We start from the raw sequence: 21,941 nt of genomic DNA on the forward strand, positions 1-21,941 counted from the left end.
AGAGCAATCAAAGACACATGTTGTCAACTTTGAGTTTACATGCAAACATGAACATGCCTACATATATGCATGCATACTACACGTAGAAATAAATTGAAGGGCTGGAGAGATTGCCCAGTGGTTAGAGAGCACTAACTGCTCTTCCAGAGGACCCAGGTTCATTCCCAGCACCCACATGCCAGCTCACAACTGTTTATAACTCTAGTTCCAGGGTATTCGATGCCCTCATACAGACATGCATTCAAGCAAAATACCAATGAAATGAAATAAAAATAAATAAATATTTTTAAAAAGAAAAATTGAATCTGATACCTTAGAAATGAATATCTTATTTAAAACATCGATTTGTTTTCTAAACGATCTCAACCTACTGCCTTCCTGGTGACCTTGCCCAAGCAGCTGCTCACAACATATACACATGGTAAGATTCCTCAATCTACCTACCACTGCTCCCCAGGTCCCTTCTCAAGCAGCCATGCACATAGCCACTGGTCACTCTGCCCCAGAGACTTTCCCTGAGCAGCCACACACTCATCTTGTCTGTGGTAAGATCTCCTTAGCCCTACTCAGGGACCTTATCCAAGCTGCCTCTTGTAGTAAGCTCCCTTCCCCCCAACACTACCCTCCACCTGCCTGGACTATTACCCAAACAGCAGCATGTGTGGCTGGTAAGACCCCAGAACCATTGGTAATCACTAAAGGAATCACTTTCTACCTCTTAACTCACAAATCAACATTAAATGTCCAAAGGCCTGAACTTCAGAAACCTCCTACCTAATCCAAAACCAGCTAAGTTAGGGTAACAGCAAAAAAACAGCACAGCAAATGCCAAATTCCTCCAACCAGAAATCTTCATGGCCAGCACACAATGCCTTGAAACAGTATAAAATGCTAAGACTGTCTTATGAGTCTTTAAACACTTTTATATAATTGAAGCACTATAATTTATCATTTTTGAAAATTAATAATATATGTTAATTTTATAAGGTGACTAAAAATAATATCAATTTGTTACATGGGAAAGGGTTAAAAACACCTTCCTACTCTATGTTTTCTTTCAACTATTGACATACCACTCACCACTAAAAATGCCCAAAGTTCTAAATAATTATTTTTTTCTTGAATGCAAAAGTCACAAGTTCAAAGCTTAACTAATCATAAAATGGAGCCATTAGGATACCTAATATTTAAATTAAACTTTACTTGAAAAAACATTCTAAATGATATAATAGTGACAAATTATTATTATATAGGTCAGATATCATTACAAGCATTCACTTTTAAAACAATTAATGATACAATTTGAGTAAACTAAAAATGTCTTTTCTCCACCTCCCTTATCTGGAAAAGATTAGACACTGCAAGCCAGAACCCTGTCTCTCCATGTCATGATCAAAACAGTATCCATGTTCAATCAAAACCTACATAAATTTTTCTTAGGCTGTTTAAATTCCTTTTCTGAACATATGAGCTGTCAGAAAACATAATTAAGAGCAAGACCAATAAGTTGGGTAGATGAACTGGTCACATGTAATAAACATTTTAAAGGCTATTGACTGTTAAATCCATATGTCTGGAACAACTCCCAGATGTCTGATCTACACCCATCATCTTCCTTTGTCATTAATTATGTCATATAAAATTGAAACAAAAGTTTTGCTTTTGATTTATTTCCCTTAGGTCTATTATTTGTCTAAAAGGCACATATTTTTTCAAAAAGAAAAATCAAGCTGAATTGGAAGAATTGGGTCTTCATACAACCATGGTGATTGCTACACAGGACATGTGTCATTTCAGCTTTTAAGTCATCAGTCAATTGATTTTCAGTCTCTTAAATGCTTGAAATATGCCTTGAAATATGTAATTTTCAGAGTGTTCTTTGTTCTATAGTAGCATGATATTGTGCCATTTTCTAGTCTTCAGCTTAGCTTATCTGCCAGCAAAAATAAGTAATTATAGAGAGTCCATTCTCTTAGGCAGGTCACAAAACACATAAATTCTATATTTCTCTAATTCTAATAGGCTGTGGATTAAAATTCTCATTATTATCTTATATACCCTTTAAAAAGTTCCAACTTTATGTGGTCCAGTGCCGCACTTGTAATTATTTGAAGAGCACTTCGAGACAAAGTTGGACATATTTGCCTGGCCTGTATCAGGTTCACTCCCTGCTGGTGCTTCAGTACCCTTCATTTTTGAGAGCAGTAAACCCCAGTGCCTGCAGTATCAAGCCTGTGCAAATCTAGACTCACATGCAGCACTAATGCCTGTCACTGCATAGGGCTTGTATGGGCAACAACAGAGCTCATCATCTGCTAAGCACCTGGCAATTGAGATGTAGCATCAATTAGAAGACAACTGTACCCCAAAATTATAAATGAAATGAGAACCTACACCCCAGAAAAAGATAGTAACACCAAACCCTCATATGCCATCATATAAATGCTAACACATAGAAAGGAGGCTTGTGGTACTACTTAATGAATTATGCTTTTTTTTTTTTCTACATTTTGAGTCTTGGCCTTGCTACACACTGGGGAATAAAAACCCAACTGAGTCTTTGCTTTTTGATCTTACATCTGAAGAAAGAATATACACAGAAATTTTGTAATAAAAAATGACCTCTCCCTCTACATGGGTGCTATGAGCAGAATGTGGGTCCTCTGAAAGGCAGCAATCACTCTTAATCACAGAACCCTCTCTCTATTCTCCCAATTTTATATTTTATAGTATGGAATCATAACAGAAAAAGCAGATTTCTTACACTGAGCCCTGGTCAAAGAATTTTGGGTCAAATTACATTTGGGCCAGTGTCTTAGCTGGCACTATGCAACCATGTCACCTTAGTCCTGTCTTCTGAGATTTCCAGATTCCAAGTTAGATGTTGGACAGAATTTTAAAGTGAAGTTTAAAATGGAACACCTATGATAATCTAAGTAAAGAAAGGTTGACATGACACAGTGTGCCAAGAATACTTGTGAGGCGTGTAAAGTATTTCCTTAGAAAAATTACTGTTGCTTTGAAGTCAAGAAAAACGAATCTATTAATTTTTAGCTAGCATACAAAACGATCGGTTTCACTAAGAAATTTTTGTAATTTCCATATCATCTTTCTTGCTCATACTCACTCACCTAATCCTTCCCCATTCCTCCTCCACTCTTACTAGTCCCATTTCTCCCCTAAAACAGTTCACCTCAAAAAGAAAGATTTTAAGGAGAAAACAGAAAAATCAAAAGCCTAATCACACAGTCATCCTACGACAGAACACAAACTCGGTCTTAATTGCCCAACATCTTTCTAAGAGAGTAACATCTCTGAACACAAGGTCACCAGCAGCCATCTTATCCACTTGGGACAGAAGAGGTCTCAGGAAACAAAACTTTCCTTTATAAAATTAGGTGGACAAAGGAGGGTCCCCAAACTTCCCTCTCCAGACCATGCTGAGTAAAGTTAACTTAGTGAAAACTGAGCTTGCCAGACATCTTCCTTCCTTTTTACCTATGATGGAATCTGATGTTATCACCAAGAACTTCAGAACAAGACAAGATGTTTTTTTACTTTTACTTTTTTTTCTTTTTTTTTTTCTGTTTCAATGAATTTGGGGGTTGTCAACTAATCACCGGGATTACATGTCCTTTTGATTGGACATGTATGCTACCAGCTGACCATTTTTCTTCTCATTGCCTTTCAGCCCCTGAGTTTTGAAAGCAAGAAAAGCTACACTCTGAAGGTGGAAGGAGCTAATCCTCACCTAGAGATGCGTTTTCTGAACCTTGGCCCATTTCAGGACACAACAACAGTGCACATCAATGTGGAGGACGTGGATGAGCCCCCTGTGTTTGAACCTGGCTTTTATTTTGTGGAGGTGCCTGAGGATGTGACAATTGGAACAACCATACAGATCATTTCTGCCAAGGACCCAGATGTGACCAACAACTCAATCAGGTTTTCCCATAGATTTCACTTTGTCCTTATATCCTGGAATTTTCCTTTGCCTATGATGGAAAGTGCTGGCATTTTTACCCTTGTTTCTTCCTTTTTAAATCCCACCTCTGAAAATTGTTTCTTGAGATTTTTGTTGTTGTTGTTCAAATAACATGACAACATCATGTAATTGGAAAATTAAGTGTCACTACATCCTAAACTCACTTTGACTTAGCTCAGATGTACACATACACACACCCTTAATTCTCAATCAGGGCTCCACTGCCACTTGGGGCTGTATCAGTCTTTGCTGATTTGGGGATCTGTCCTGGGCATAGAAGGCTCTAAAGCCAGAATCTCTGACCTTCACCCACAAAATGCTCATATCAACCTCCAAGCTTTAACAAGCCAAAACGTGCCCAGATACTACCCAAGGTCCTAGAGCAGTGATGCAAACAGCCCAAGAGCAGACCTACCAATACAAAACAACCACAGTCACACACAAAGATCAAAATCTTCAAAATCACTCCTCTTTTCAAACTTTATTAGCATTTTTTTAAAGTTAGCATACAAAGAAATGGGTTTGTTGTGGCATTTTTATGTCTTCATACTTTGTTTTTATTCAACTCCCTCCATAATGACCTTTACCCCATTTTTCTGGTTCCCTTCTTCCTCCACAAAGAAATCATCCTTTTTGCTTTCATGTCACAGGGGTTCCATGATCCCATTTTCCCTTCCCTTAAGATATCTTCTTTACATTTGGTCCCCTTTCTATTTTCATGTCACACACACACACACACACACACACACACACACACACACACACACACACACACACAGAGAGAGAGAGAGAGAGAGAGAGAGAGAGAGAGAGAGGGAGAGAGAGAGGTGCACATGTGCAATACACAAATTTAAATCTAGACTCTACAATACCACATACCTGAGAAAACATGATGAGTCTGGTTTATTTTGCATAGCATGGTGTCCCTATTCCAACCACTTTCCTGAAAATGCCATGATTTCAATTTTCTTTCTTCATGAAAGAATAACATTCCACTTACTTTTTATCTGTTAATCTGTGGATAGGTGTGTATAGGATGGTCCCACAACTTGAGCAGCAATAAACATGGTTGTGCAAGTATTTCTGCTGCATGTGCTTTGGAGTCCTTTGGGTAAATAACCAGAGGAGATACAGCTGGGTAACACTGTAGTTCTCTTTTTGGTTTTAAAGGAACCCCCATGCTGACTTCCACAGTAGCCACAGCAGATTCCATTTCTACCAGCAATGTCTAAGGCTTCTTTGTTCCCTGCATCCCCACCAGTACTTTTTCTTGTTTGTTTTCTAGAAATGAGATGTGATCTCAAAGCAGTTATAATTGGCTTTCACTGATGGTGAAGAGTATTGCCCACTTTTATTTATTTATTATTTATTTATCTTCTTCTGAGAACTGTCAGTTCAGTTTATTGGCCCATTTTTCAATTTGGATGATTTGTAGGGAGCACCGGTGTTTAATTTTTGCAGTTCTCTGTGTATTCTAGGCACAGATCTGCTATCTGATGTGTGGTTAGAACAGATTTCTTCCTTTCCATGCAACATCTATTCACTGTGATAATTGCTTCTTTTGCTTTGCAGAAGTTGCTGGCCTTCATGTGATCATATTTGTCAGTTCTCAGAATTGTGTTGTTGGATCCCTTTCTAAAATGATCTTTCCTATACCTGTATCTTGAAATACATTGCCTGTATTTTCCACCAGCAGTTTCTAAAGGCCCTATGTTAAGATCTTTCATCCATTTGGTGCTCATTTTTGTAAGAAACATGGCTCCAGCTTCATCATTGAGTGTGTGGATATCCAGTTTTCTCAGCATCATTTACTGAAAAGCTTGTGTTTTTCCCAATATATGATTCTTACCATTTTTTTTAAATTAGATGGCTACAGCTGTTGGTGTTTATTTCTTGATTCAACTTTCTACTGCATTGGTCTCCTATGATTATTGTGTTGCTATGGCTCTTTAGTATAATTTAACATTGGGAATTATGATACTGCCAACACTGCACTTTAGTATTGCTTTGCCTATTTAGGAGTCTTTGCTTTTATTAGCCTATATTATACATAATTGTGTAATAACAGGCTTCAATGAGATGTTTTATAGATGTATTTGATGAATTTTTGTCACACTCACTTCCTGTTACCTTCTTTTGTCCTATTCCCCTCTCACTGGTCCTCTTCCTCTTCCCAACTAGTCCCTCTTCTACTTTTATGTCTTGGGGTATTTTTTGTTTGTTTGTTTGGTCAATTGGTGTTAGAGATTTTCTATGGTTTGGGGGTACCCGATGATTTTTATGAGAGTTGCTTACTGGAACATGGGCATCTTTCTAGTGGTCAAAACTCTGAAGAAAAATGTTTCTCCTTCCCTCAGCAAACTAGATTTGTAGAGAGGGGTGTGGCCTCATGAGCCCTCTCACTTTCTTTGTAAGATGTAGACAGTTTTAATCTTCTGCAGGTAATCATAGCTGCTGTCACTCAAGCATGCAATAGCCATACCGTGCTTAGAGGACAATATTCCTCCACATTTCATCACATCTTGCAGCTCTTAAAATCCTCCTGACTCCCTCTTCCTCAGTGTTCCCTGAGCATTGGAGAGTACACAAAGATGCTTTCTTATGGCTGGATATTCAACAATCACATGCTCTCCTCATTTTGGCCTACTATGAGCCCCTGTAGACACCACAGCACAGCAGCACCAATCTGTGGGCATAAACATTTTGCTTTTGGAGGCAGAGGCAGATGGGTCTCTGTGAGTTTGAGGACAGCCTGATCTACAAATAGAGTTCTAGGAGAGTCAGGGCTATACAGAGAAACCCTGTCTCAAAAAACAAAACCAAACATACCAATAAGCCATTTGCTTCTACAGCTCTGTGAACAGAATAATTGAAATTCTGATGGGGTTTAGAGAGGGTCTTAGATCTTCTCCTGTATTATGACCATTTTTAAAATACTAATTCCACCAATCTGAATAAGGGATAATTTTTCACCCTCTAATATCTTCTTCAGTTTCCTTCTTCACTATTTCAGAGTTTTCATTGTGAAGATATTTAACTTCTCATAGGTTAGTTTTAGTCCTAAGTATTTTTAAGTGGTGGTGAATGGAACTTGTCCCTTGCTTTCTTCATCAAACAAGTTTATCACTAGATTTTTGTATTTTAAAAATCACTCACATTCTTTCACATTTATTAGCCTTTGCCATCTTCACTTTTAAAGCAAATGGAAAAGACAAAGTTTAAGATCAGTGGCTTTGATGACAGACAGATTGGCCAGAGAGTCCTCTGTACTACACACAGTCCCCCATCTCTGACCCTTCAAGGTATGTTTTGCTATTGAAGATTTCAACTGAGACACTTCTGCTTCAAGACTGAAGAATTACTCTTAGAACCTTGGCTGTTTCCAGTCAACTCTGGAAGCAAGTGCAAACAGCTGGTAGATAGGTTGACACTTCAACCCTCCACAGCCACTGCCAAGCCTCTGAAGCCAGATTCACAAATGATCAGAATTCCAAGGCTGTTTGAGGCCATCTGTCACATTAATTGTTGAAAGCCCACAACACAGTAAAACGAATCTGGAGCCTCTGTACAGATAAAACATTTTGAACATATCCCCATTTATCAAAAGCCTTTTCCGTCACCTGGCTGCTTCCCTCAGCTGGTGCAGTTTTGTATTTAATGAAAATGTGCTTTTGGAGTTTAACAAGAATGGTTTTCTCTAGAGAATAACTCTACCAGGGGAAAACCTGCTCCCTCTGACTAACTAGTAAACACATTACATGTTCAAGCATCGAAATGGCTAAAAGTGATTTTAGTTCAATTTTTAAAAAACAAGTCTTTCTGAATTATAAAAACTTTATAAATTTATTTTTTCAACCTTAGTCTCTATGCTGTAAGAAAACATAAGTGAAACCATAATGTCCCCATAACAATAACAACAAAATGAAATAGATGTATCATAAATTTCTATTTTCAGAAAAGAATGATTATACTCTGTGATCATGACTTGTTAATGATATATCTATTATTTTATGAGATAGTAGTTTGTTTCCATGTCAAAGAAGGTGATGTGGGACTACTGTACAGAATAAAATGTTATGGAGAGAAATAAAACAAGCATAAATATAAATGAAAGGAGATCCAGATCCAAGTTCTAAAATAGAATATGGACTGGACAGTATATTTCCCAAATCCTGACTGTGGATCCCTGTGTAATAACCACTGGAGACAAGGTTTGATTGGGAGTCAGACTAATGAGTAACAAATAAATGAAGAGATTGAATGCACTCAGGTACTCACACATACACACCACCTCACGAGGCATAGCTGGGATTGAGTACTACTTGTTATCTCAAGACATCTCAGCAGGGGCAGTAGGGAGAGAAAAACATTCATGATTCAAGATTCTTGACTGCGGCAAAATGAGACAGACAAGATGAAGGAAACTATCTGGCTAACAAAAAACGCCACTTCAGATGGGCCTTTTGAAGACATCTATCAGCATGACAGGGTTCTAAGGAAGCCCCTGGCTCTTCCAAAGAGCCTAGACAGGATGAATACAAGGACACACAGACTGAGGCTAAAGCAGGATCCACTGGCTCTAGTGAGGCAGAAAACTGGCAAACACAAGGTTCCAGACATGTAGTAAGAAGATGGGAGTCACATACACAATTTCCCCTCTGACTTTTTGTAGCAAATAATGGAGTTCACACTGGCAGATATAAGAATCTTGACTTGGTGCCATCCCAAATGGCCTCTAGGTCCACAAAGAACACTAGGGCCCTAGGTTCTCAGAGATCTCAAATGGAAATGTATTGAAAAGTCAACTCTGTGGCTTTTATTTACTAAGATATCTGGGATTGCTTTCACACTAATAGCTCTCCAAACTATCCACCATATCCTCATTGTTTCTATAAAAGTTAATTTGAGGTGCCGGAGAGATGGCCCAGTAGTTAAGAGCTCTTGTTGAGTCATCATGAACACCAGAGTTCAGACTCCATCACCCATGAAACAATTTATCTGTAGGCATCCTGCAAATGCCTGTTAACTCCAGTTCCCAATGGATCTGACACCCTCTTTATGAACACAGGTGTGTACACCTGCACACAAATGTGCAAATACACTCACATAGACCAACAAACACAAAACACCATAAATAAGATTTTAAAATAAAACTGCTTTAAATATAATTTGTATATTATGTAGCTAACTCATGTACATTTTTGTTATGAATATTTAATGATTTGGATTAGTAAAAGCAAAATGCATACTAAATACCCTCCCAAACAACCTATCATCTAAAGTTAAAATACTGCAGATTAAAGGCCATTTAACATTTTAAAAAGATTATTAGGACTTCTATAATAGTCTTTCTAAAAAGCTGATGCTGTGCTAAGATATAAGCACTGGTCATTATTCACTAGTAATCCTCCAAACTATGAAAATTTAGTTATTTGCATATGAGAACTACAATGCTTAGATCCCTTCTGTCATTGATACTCAAGTAATAATAATAATAGTAATAATAACAATAACAATAATAATAATCTCCAGTTAGGAAGATAGTGAACAATTTAGCAACTAAAAGTGCCTTCTGCTGGTATGGAAACGGCCTGACCTCCTGTGCCATCCTGGTGTGTGTGAATCCAGCAAGCCTGCTCATGACAGAGAATGTCCTCATCCAAGCAGACAAACAAGGTCAGTACTATCTGCTCAAGGCAGCTTTGCATGTGTGTGCTAAGCATATTCTGCTCATAATAGGTGAGAATGTTACAGTTGAAGACAGGAAAACCACATATAGGATTCACTACTAGGTCCCAATTTCCTTGTTTTCCATCTGTATCTGTACTTTCAATTTGTTCTCCTGCACCCTGGAAATTGGCCCAGTGCCCCATTCAGAGAAATGAAGGCCATTATTCCCTCACTGTAGCCTAGCTTGGGAAATTGAAGAGGGGATTCTACTTGATGAGAGAAGCTTCCTAAGGCAGGCTCCTGCTGTGTCGACCAGGCAGTGCTGTCAGGGGTCCTGTGACTTGGTTATTTCTGTCACTCCATTTCCCACACCATCTGTGATATTTGCTGTGGTGAGGTATGTTTCTGGTACCTCGTGAGCTATTCTCCCCCAGCAATATGCTTACAGCCTGGAGAACTGCCATTCGGGTTATACTCTATGAACCAAATGTGGGGCTTTTCTCATGTCTGAGAGCTGAAAGATTAGACTATCATTAGCCAACCAGTACTTCTATTCCCTAAAAGAAAATTCAACTCTTAAAGTAGCAGATAAACTTTGAAGCCAATTCACAGGTATACTCAGAAGAAAAAAATAGATTCATTTTAAATGAATCTTGTAAGTACACTGGTGTTTTATTTAAAAGTTAGCCATTTGTTATCATGCCTCATCTTGAAGAGTTGAAACTGTGTTCTTCGGCAATCTTCTACAATCCATACATCAATAAGGCACTGGTAGACATTACTGAGGTGCCAGAACCTGACACTGAACTCCCTAGATTTGATTCCCAGGAGTGTGACTTTGGACAAGTGACTTAATCTCTTAAGTCTCCAGATTGTATTATCTATAAAACAGGAATGATAGTGATGCCCACCAGTGGTGTTATTTTGAGGATAAGTGACTCACTACATTTGATGTTTTAAGCAAAGTCCAGCAAATAGTAAATGTTAGTTAAACAGGCATCACAGCCATAGAGGTTAATTGTCTTCCTTAAGTTCCATAAAACTTAGGAAGTCCAAAGAGAAATTATTCCATCTGGATTCATAACTGAAGTTACTCCAATTTCTCTGGCTCTTACTCATCTGCTGCCTCTTTAAATCCTACCTTTCTGAATAGAAATCATGAATCTCTACAGGAACGCATACAGTTGAAGCAGGTTTCATATACATTCGGATCATTAAATAGATGATACATAGATAGATGACAGATAGATAGCTTTACTTACATCACTATTTATCCTCACTACATGTGATAATTTGTTATGCATATATCTCATTCCATTTCATTTTATTTCAGTGCTAATCATAATCAACCATATTCATTCCACAGCTCACCAAGCTGCAGTGTGCAAAACACTGCACTTAAAGTTATTGCTATCAAAATTACAGTTTCAGGAGAGAGAGACACTTCAATGGCTAAGAACTCTCACTCCTCTTGAAAAGAACCCAAGTTTGGCTCCCAGCACTCACATCAGGCACCTCACTACTGCCTGTTAATTCCAGCTCTGGGGAGAGCCAATGCCTTCCCCTGGCCTGGGCAGGAATGTCCCCACATGCACAGTCCCCCTAAAGACAGACACATATTTGTGTAATTCAAAATAAAAATAAATTCTGAAGAAAATTGCAATTTCTCCATCTCAACAACTTTAAGACAAAGGCTGACATTTCTGTTAACTCTTATTAAAATTTTGAACCAAATATTTTCCTTGGTCTCTATTTTAAAACAATCTGTAAGAACACTACAGCACTAGACAGTGGGGGCTCATGCCTTAATCCCAGCACTCGGGAGGTAAAGGAGGAGGGATTTCTGTGAGTTTCAGGCCAACCTGGTCTACAGAGCTAATTCCAGGACAGATAGGGCTATTATGCAGAGAAATCCTGTCTGGAAAACCAAAAAAAGAAAAAAGAAAAAAAATAACACTAGAGCTTGTTTTAAATCTTAGTTGAAAGTGACTTAATTTCCCTAAATTTACCTGATAAATAGTATACATTTCCAAAGACATGAGAATGTTAATAGAAGCGGTGTGTTGAATACACAGCAAAGTGACTGCCGTTAAACACACACCAGCTATTACAATGAGTTGGTCTTTAAATAACAAGCTACTTCTTTATTTTGAACACTAGCTCCTTTTTCTTTTTCCCAATCTTTGGGGTTCTCTTTCATATTGTGATTGTTTCCTTTGCTATGCAAAATCTTCAGTTTGATGCAGTTCCATTTGTTTGTTTTTGCTCTTTCTGTTTCTGTTCCTTTGGGGTTATATCCAAGACATCACAGCCCATACAAATGTAAAATTTTCTTCTAGTAGATTTCATTTCTGATCTTAAGTCTCTACTTCATTTGAGTTGATTATTGTGAAAATGGGCCAGGTAAGGCTCATCTGTATGTAGACAGCCAGTTTTCCAAATACCAGTCATCAAGAACAGTTCCTTACATCATTATATATTCTTGTTATCTTTAGCAAAAACCCAGTGAAGTGATCATAGATATATGTGAAGGTGTCCAGGCAAGGAAGCAAACCTTAAAGAGATGAAGCTGAAAACTCAGTGCAGATTGACTTCTCAACCTGGATAAAAACTTTGGAGAGTCTGATGCCCCATATTTAAAACACAATATAAAATTAAAGAAAAAAAAAGCTTCTTGTTGTAGCACAATCCCCAGTGCACAAGGAAGCATAATTACATCAAAACTTGACTCATGGTACTTGTCATTTCTTCCAAAAAGATGGGTACTAGACATAGGCTACCTGTACTAGCTTAAGGTCCTAAGAAAGGTTCTGCCCTACTGTTGGTCATATAGACATTGTAGAAGTCATTTGGACAATTAGCCACTTCTGGTTCTAGTTGTGGGACCCTGGGAAGGCCCTGGATGTAAGGGGTCACTAGATTATTAGCTGCCCCTGTTCATGGTTATAGGAGCTTGATATGACCTGGTCAAATAGATAATGCATATCACCAGGCTATTAATCACTTCCCAATCCCAAGTTTTTCTGGAAAAACAGATTATATATCCTTCCCTTTGAAAGAAAAATCCTGGGTGTTAATATTCCTGTGTTCCCTGTAGTCACAAAGACCTTTTTGCCCCCATGTATTTCTAGGCTTTCACTCCTATTTCACTGATCAATGTTTCTATTTCTATGAAACTTTTGCTTTGTATTGTAATTTGATGCCATAACAAATAATCTTATATGTCAGAGTACCTAAACAAACAATGTTTTAAAAGAAGATACACAAGATCCTTGCAAATGGATGGGGAGTGGGGGAGAAATGTTCAACATCACTAACCTTCAGTGAAATAGTTAAAACCACAATGAGATGGCACCTCACCTATTAAAATGACTATTCCCCAAAAATGAAAAATAATATAGTGTTCAGAAAAGGAAAACTTGGTACCTTGTAGGTGAGTATATAAGTTAGCACAGCCATTTTACAAAACAGTGTACTGATTACTCAAAATACTAGAACTATCATATGATCCAGCCATCCCATTTCTGGGCATATATCCAAAGGAATTACAATTGGTATGTAGAAGAAGCATCTTCATTTCCATGTTAACTGCCACATTATTCACAAAGCCAAGATGTGAAACAACCTAAGTGCTCATCAACAGATGAATGGATTTTTTAATCTGGCATTTTATACATACACAAAAGAATACCACTCAGCCTTTAAAAAGAAGGAAATTCTGTCATTTGTAGTAACACCAATGAATCTAAAGAACATGATACTATGTGAAATAAGCCAGGCACAGAAAGACAAATACCACATAATCTTACTTAAATGTGGAATCAAAATGTTTTTTATTGATAAAAGAAAGAAAATGGTGGTTATCAAAGCTAAGGCCAGCAATGTTGATGGACAAAGAAAGGGAATGTCTTGGCCAAGGGAAACAATGTTCTAGTTAGATAGGAAGATCTGGTGATCAATATACAGATGGTAACTAGCTAATTATGTATTGTATATTTCAAAATTGTAGGAAAATGGATTCTAAATGTGCCTGCCACAAAAAGTAATATGTGAAATTATGTGGATATTAACTAGTCTGATTTTTTAATTCCACAAAGATATATACAGAAATAAATAATATACTATATCTTAAAATACAAAATTTCTTAGTAAAAATAAGAATGAGTACATGAAATTCTCAATGATCGTCCTCAATCCCAGCTGATTATCAAAATGTCTTAGTTTAAATTTCCTGATGCATGAGCTTATCTCCATCTCCCAAGATGGAGAACAGTGAATAGAGGGAACGAGTTTGCCAAATCAGACTGAACAACAATTACAGATCTTACAGCCAAATTTACTAAAGACTCAAAAGATAAAGCAACAGCAAAATGAGTCATATAAGTCTTCCTCTTGGAGAGGTCTAAAACTATCTGGTGTAAATGCCTGTATCTACCCTTCTTTTCCTACACAAAATGACATTGGTCTAGACTGAACACACATGGTAGAAACAACAAGTAAGGCTTGTGGTCTGAATGAAAAACTGGCCTTTGTTTTACAAAACAACTGCTTGTGATGCCCTTCAGATTTTGAAGGTTATATGACAGTTTCCAGAAGGTCATCCCCCATAAATGAACAAAACTCAGTTTTATTTACAACTGGCAACCTAAACAGACCTGGTCTGTCCTGCTAAAAGCATCCTATATAAGGAACCTTCAGCTAATAGATTCTGTGTCAGTCAGGAGTAGAGTCATTCATGTTTATGAGTGGAAAGGTCTGGAGCAAAGCTGCCCTTCCCAACAGTGATACCCGTACCAAAGAGCAGAACCACATAACTGTAGCTTTGCTTTTTCAAGTTTCAGGTAATCATTTAAGAACTTAGCTGAATTTCAAACAATTATAAATAGAGGCTGATATTAAGGGCACCCCAACACTCTTGGATCAGTTTCAATCTTTAAATAGCATAAATTGATTTCCATGTACATTGAAACTGCCATAAGGTCATGAGCACTCTCTTTATTTCATTTTTTAAGTAAGATACTTTAAGTAGTAAAAAAAAGTTCTTTTGTTTCTCTTAAGAATGATAAAAGCCATGGTATTCCATATATTCACAACTCAGGGGTGACTGAGTTACCTTTAACACTGTGTGTATACTCCCTTCCTTCAAGTACTATGTTCTCATGTTTATTGAAGTGAAAATAATTACATAATCCATATCTTTGCAGATACTCCATAGACAGAAGCAGCGACCCTGGAAGATTTTTCTATGTTGACATTACAACAGGAGCTCTAATGACGGCAAGACCACTAGACAGAGAAGAGTTTTCTTGGCATAATATAACAGTCCTCGCTATGGAAATGAGTAAGTAACATAATTTGTCTCCACAATGTTAAAAATGTACAGGTATTAAAGTGAAAATTTCTAGGCCTTGTTACAAACAATGTGGTCCAGAGGAGAAAATGAAATTATACAATACATGGTCATGTGATGTGGTCTAAAGCTCATGTTTCAGTTGGGGTGCATCCTTCATTAAGTTCAGTTTTGTTGTTGTTTTTATGTATGTATGGGGAGGGCTATTCTCTCATACCAGTTTACCCATCTAGGCTATGTGATGTTGTGGAACAGGACAATGTCCTCTGGGGACAAGAGGTCTTCAGCCACCAAATTAACATCTGAACCTGTGAGGCAATTGGCACTGAAAATGGCTTCCTTTATGACATCTGTCCAAAATACTTTGTCCTCATACATGGCCAAGGAGAAGGGGTGGGCCAGCTGCTTCTCATCTTCCAAAATGGTCTTCCTATTGCCCCCATTGACATCAATGCTGGAGATAGAGTGGAGTTTGGAATCAACCCAATAGAGGCAGCCACTGGGAATATCTACTGTGATGCCATTTGGCCACTGGATGTCCTCAGTCACCAGCAAGTAAATGTCTACATCATTCAGCCCTCCTTTATTGATCTTGGCAGATGTCTCCCAATCTGTCAAGTACATGAAGCCATGCACAGGGCCCACCACAATGTCTCTGGGTCTGGACCCTTTCTCTTGGAACAGTGTCCTTCTCCTTACATCCTTGGTGTCAGCCATAGAAACACTGCCTGGAACTGAATCTGTCCAATAGATGTTGCCATGGATCCAGTCTACAGCCAGACCATGATGATGGTGTCGTAAGACAAGCTAGGTGCTTGGTCCATCAGGGCGCTATAGATCTTTCCCTGGGACAGGTCAGACCAGTAGATTCTATTGTTGGCCATTTCAGTGTCCAGGGCCACCAAGTTCTTCAGGTTGGGTATCAGGCAGGTGTACTCGCTGATATCCAGGGTCATCTTCCATACCTCGTGGCGATTAGTGAAGAGCAGATAGGCTATGGAGCCCACAGCCTTGCAGACCCTGGTGTGAGGGTTCATGTGGAATCCGGCCCGGCACTCGCACTTGTAGCTGCCTTTAAGGTTCACACAGAGCTGGTTGCAGGTGTCCGGCTCCTGACACTCATCAGTGTCTTCACACCTGTGCTGATCCACCAGCTGGAAGCCATTGGGACACAAGCACTCGTTGCCAATCTTGAGGTCCTTGTAGATGTGAGAACAGCCACCATTGTTGTTCAAGCACTCCTTGGTCCTGCAGTCCTTAATGGGCTCATCCGAGCAGACCCAGCTGCGATGAATGCATTCACTGCTACCACAGTGAAACTCCAGAGAGGGACAGGGGCTGCTACTCCAGGCAGAGGCAGTGTCGCGGCCCCCACAGTTCTGTGGCCACTCATCGGAGCCATCCTCGCAGTCATCATCCCTGTCACAAGCCCACAAGCTGGGGATACAGGCAGAGGAGTTGCAATGGAAATGAGTGGGCCCACAAGTGGCGGCCTGGCAGTGGACCTCGTCAGAGCCATCCAGGCAATCTTGGTCCTGGTCACACACAAACTTCTGAGAGATGCGCTTGCCATTCTGGCAACGAAACTCAAACTGGAAGCATGTCTTGGGGGCACAGCCTTGTTCATCTGAGCCATTCTCACAGTCTGTCTGCCTGTCACAACACCAGGAGTTATGAATATAGCGGCTTGCATGGCCCCAACAGCTGAATTCCTTGAATTGACAGGTGACAGACATGCATGTCTCAGAGGACTCATCATAGAATATTTTCTTTAAAATCTTGCTAAATATTAATGGACCAAATATTGTAACTATAGTCCTTCCCTGATAACTGTTTTGTTATATATTTTACTATGTTAATGGTAAAACCCTTCTTTTTATTTAGACAGAAAAAAAGTAGAGATGATGGGGAAAGTCCTTCTGTGTATATTTATCTTATTGGTTGTTGAATAAAGCACTGTTGGCCAATAAGGATGAAAGTTAGGTGGGACTAGGAGTTGAGGAGGATTATGGGAAATGTAGTAAATAGAAGTTTTGTGATCCAGGCAGAAAGTGACATAGCAGGCAGACTCAGAATATAAGCAAGGACAAGCAGGAAATCGCTCTCTTCCTCCTCCTCTCTATGGAGCTGCCATGTGATCCCAGGAAGACAGGACACATTCCCACAGGCATCCTCCATAAGATAAGTCTTTATAAATATATAGATTAGTAGTTATGGTTGATAATTAAGACTGAGCTAGAAAGTAAGAAATCCTAGACATTGGCCAGCAGCACTGTACCTAATATAATTCTCTGTGTGTTTATTTGGGCACCCACATGGCAGTGGGGCTCAGGCAGCTTGGCGGAAAGACTTATGCTTACATATGTACTCAGCTATTGTTCTGTGTCAGTCAAAAGGTGAGTCATTCCATGTTTATGACTCAGAAGGCCTGGATCAAAACTGTCCTTCCCAGCAGCAATACCAGTTCTCAGGAGCAGACCCATGAAACTGTAGCATTGCTCTTTTTCATCTTGCAGATTAGCTAGGACACTCCATCTTAGAACTACCATGCTGTATCCTGAAAATTCTGTAATGTTTTGTTTCCAATCTTCTTTGATTCTGAAGATTTTTTTCAATTTCCTCTCTTATTTCTTCAATAACCCAGTGACTATTGAAGAATCTATTATTTAATTTCATGTTTCTATAGCTTTTTTTTTACTATTGATTTTCAGGTTTTTTGTTATAGTATGATCTGATGGCAAAAATTCCTTTGAGATTATTTTTCTATTTGTTAAAACTTTATTGTAACATGACTTGATTTAAGGGAAAGTTTCATCAACTGCTAGAAAGAATGTATAATTTACATATGTTGGATGAGATACTATGTAGATACTTGTAAGTTCCATTTGATCTATGGGGAAGCTTAACTCTGAAATTTCTCTGATTTCTCTTTTTTAATCTAGATGATCTGTAACAGTGGGGTGTTGATGTCACCCACTGTTATTTTGTCTGGGTCTCTCTATCCTTTTATGCCCAATAATGTTTGTTTTTATAAAATTATGTGTACCAATATTCAAGGCATATATGTTTGCAATCATTTCTGAGGCAGAACCTCACTGTGTAGCCCCATCTTGGCCTAGAACTCACTAGGTAGAAAAGACTACCCTCAAACTCAGAGAAATTTGCCTGCCTCTGTCAGGGATTAAAGGTATTCACCACCATGACTGACCAAAAAAATTGCATCTTCTTAAGTGATTTTTTCTTTTTACTCACAGGTGATGAGCCTATTCACATCTTCTAATTAATCCTAAAGTATACTTTAGCTAGTCCTAGTTGTTTTCCAGGTTTCATTTGTTAGGTGTATATTTTTCCCTCCTTTCATTTTTCAGCCTTGCCTTTTCCCATGAGATGTTTCTTAAAAAGAACAAATAGTCATGTCTTGTCTTTGATCCAATCCATTAGTCTCTATCTTTTAGTAGAAAAGCTAAAAACAATCTATATTTATTTTTTTAGAAAGATTTTCTAACTTCTATACATTTTTTCACTATTTTCTTCACTTGTTTGATTATCACTTGATTTTTCTTTCTCTCCTATTAATATTGATGGTTTTCTGGTTTACTGTGATGGGCATGACTGGTTGTTTCCCAGTTCACCTCTATTCATTTATTCGTCTCACAACACATATCTTTTGCTGAGCTCTCAAGTTCCTGACTGTGCTTCTCTCTCCGATTGTCATCTTCCTTTAAGAATCTTCTGCAGGTGGGTTTAGTGGTCAAGAACTGCTGTAGCTTATGCTCATTATGCTCATTTTATTTATTTTTAAACAATAACTTTATTGAATCTGGGTAATCTTGGTTGGCAGTTATTTAGTTTCTAGGCTTAACAATTATCATTCCATATTTTCCTGGCTTTCAGGAGATCTAATAAAGAGTCTACTGTTGCTCTGATCAGTTTGCATCTTTTGAGTTAGTGTTTCCATCTTGCAGCCTTTACTATTTTTGTTGTTGTGTGGTTTTGGCATTGTAACTATGATGACAGGTTCTTTGCTAGACATGGCTATTCTGTGTTCTCAATGTCTTTTTAGCTTAGATGTGGATTTCTTAGAATATTCTCCTGTAATTTCATTGACTAGGTTACATATGCCTTTATATTGTATCTCAGCTCTATTTATATCTGCATACAGTATTTCCTCAACTTCATCTTCAATTATTCTTTCTTCTGCTTAACCTAGTTCACTGGTAATGCTTTTCACAGTCTTTACATATTGGGGTTTTCATTTCGAACAATTGTTTATTAATTTATTTTTGGGTTTTTTTTGGGGGGGAGGGAAAGTTTCAAGACAGGGTTTCTCTGCATAACAGTCCTAGCTGTCCTGGAACTCACTTTGTAGACCAGGCTGGCCTTGAACTCATAGAAATTCACCTGCCTCTGTCTCCTGAGTGCTGGGATTAAACATGTGAGTCATGTTTAATCTACATGTTTAATCTACAAACAGCCCACTACACTGGGCTGTTTGTTTTTTTGTTTTGTTTTGTTTTGTTTTGAGAATTTCAATTTTCTTTTTTAATTTCTCATCCATGGCTCTGAACTGCCTTCCTTGTCTCATTCACCTGCTTGTTTGTATCCTCCTGCTAAGCCCTGATCAGATGAAGTCTTTGTTTGGAATCTCAACCATTTCAATATTGCTGGACTCAGTTATTAACATTCAATCTTTGGCAGACATGCTACCCACCTTTGCGTATTTGTGTTTCTATTTTGTGATTTGTCCTTCTGTCACTATAGATATACTTTCCAGTTTATTATTGGGTTTAGAAAGCAGTCTGTTCTTGAGGGCTCAATTCCAAAACCACTCAAGAGAATAAAATAACAGGCCACTGTAATAATAGCAAGACTAAATCAAAGCAGATACATAAATATTCTTAAAATAGTTATAGTCAACAATGACCATAGATAAGCAAGTGAAAAATAATGAAGAGTAAGCTATAAGCTTAGGTAGTAATTTGGTTAAGGTTAGCAAAATGTCTTCCCCAGTAAAGACATTTACTACGAAAGCCAGAGTTTGACCCCCTAGAATCCACATAAAGTTGGAAGGAGAGAACTGAAGCTACAAAGTTGTCCTCTGACCTCCACAAACAAGTGCACCCTAGGCGCATCACACATACGCATGCTTACACGAATATGCATACTCACACAAACCCACCCCCCAGACAATTTTTTAATTAATTAGATAAAAGAAAAATAATGATTGAAAGAAAGGGAGATGAAAGATAAGTCAGTGAGGTTAAATAAAAGATAAAGGGAAAGAATGGTAGGAAGAGAAAGAGAAAAAGCAAGGCATATTTGAAATACTATTATACAATAATAAAGAATAAAGAGCTGGGAGTTGGCTCAGCAGTTAAGAGCACTCTTTCAGAGGACCCAGAATCCAATCCCAGAACCCACATGATGGTTCAAAACCATCTGTAACTCCAGTCCCAGAGGATCTGACCACTTCTTCTGACCTCCACAGGCACCAGTCCTGTGCATACACATGATGCACTTATATGCAAGAAAAATACTCATGTACATAATAAATTTTTAAAAATAAAAGCACACAAATAAAACTAGATATACAAATCATAAAAGTGTCTTTGAAAAATATAAATAATAATGGGCTGGTGAGAGGGCTCAGCAGTTAAAATGCTTGCTATGGACTTGACGACCAGTGTAAACTGGAACCCACATTAAGATAAAAGGACAGAACTGACTCCACACATGGGCAGTGGTATGTGTTGTGCCTATTGTGCCCAGAATCTGGAACCCCCAAAACTACCAGAGACCAGATCCTTTTACATAGGGAGATGAATATATTGTGAATATATTGGGGTAGAACAAGGGGAGTGTCTGAGGGTCCCCTACTTGCATAGCAACAGTCTCAGGATTGGTGCACCTCCAGGCTTAGGCAACCTGTCCTGTGTTGATTGGTCAGCTGCAGCTGCAGCAAGGTTGCTACACCTAGAGACCCTCCCAGGGTGGTTTGCTATGCAATGCAGCACATCCAGAGCCAGCCAGATAATATCTGATTGGTTCCTTTCCACATGGAGGGTATCTGGCTTCTGTTAGACCCCCGGAAAAACTCAGGTATCTGAGGTCCGAGGCCATGACCTCGGTCACCCCAATCACCAGGCAGATTCGAGAGCTTGATGCAAACTGCATGAGGCTTTATTGTTTTTTAACGAGCTAACCCCATGTTAGCTCAGGTCTTTTACCCACCCGCCATGGCGGATGGCTAGAAAAGACACCTTAAACCAGCTGCCGAGCGATCTTGTAGGGCAGCATAAGGGGAGTGTCTAGGGGTACGCACAGGCTCAGGATTGGTGTGCCTCCAGGCTTGGAGGGCTTGCCCTGTGTTGATTGGCCAATTGGTTGTTATGGCCCATAGGCCCTCCCAGGGTGGTTGCTATGTTCTGTGAGACATTGGGGTGCACTTGTCCATAAAGTACACCCAGAGTCTTAAAGCATAGCACCACCAGCTAACTTCTGATTGGTTCCTTGTCATGAGGCAGGCACCTAACCTCTAGTGACTAAGGCAAGGTCATAGCAAGTGTTATGTCATGGCTGCCGAAATGGGGGGCTGGTCCCTTCACTTCCTAGTGATTAAGGCAAGGTCTGGGGTTCAGCACATGTTGCTGAGTCAGGAGCCTTGGTCTTGCTGGGTCTTTTCTTCAGACTGTCATGCTGCCAAAGCAAGGAGGCTGGGTGAAGGTCTGGGCTCTTCAGTATGGAAATCTACTCACACACACATGAAATACTGTATTTTTAAGAAAATAAATAAATCAAGTACTAACAGTATAACAAAAAAAACTTAATGAGAGAAGGAGAAGGAAGAGAAAGGGAAAGAGGAGGAGAAGATATCATTTTTTAATAGCGAAATACTAAAGCAGCTTTTTCCCAAAACCTCTACTTTTGGAGTCTACA

General features: G+C 38.8%; 2 protein-coding genes across 2 annotated transcripts in view; one reads left to right on the forward strand and one right to left on the reverse strand.

Moving 5' to 3' along the window:
* Window positions 1-21,941, forward strand: part of Cdh20 (cadherin 20) — a 70,203-nt gene that overhangs the window by 18,884 nt on the left and 29,378 nt on the right. Inside the window, exons 6-7 of the mRNA XM_027417846.2 lie at window positions 3,692-3,945; window positions 14,860-14,996. Of these exons, the coding sequence (XP_027273647.1) occupies window positions 3,692-3,945; window positions 14,860-14,996 (391 nt within the window). The remainder of the gene's footprint in view (window positions 1-3,691; window positions 3,946-14,859; window positions 14,997-21,941) is intronic.
* Window positions 15,189-20,150, reverse strand: LOC103159831 (low-density lipoprotein receptor-like). The gene is given in 3 exon segments (XM_035445263.1): window positions 15,189-15,790; window positions 15,793-16,783; window positions 20,109-20,150. Coding segments are annotated over 3 exon segments (1,635 nt in total).

This window comes from Cricetulus griseus, chromosome 5 (genome assembly GCF_003668045.3).
Source record: "Cricetulus griseus strain 17A/GY chromosome 5, alternate assembly CriGri-PICRH-1.0, whole genome shotgun sequence".
Taxonomy (NCBI): Eukaryota; Metazoa; Chordata; class Mammalia; order Rodentia; family Cricetidae; genus Cricetulus; species Cricetulus griseus.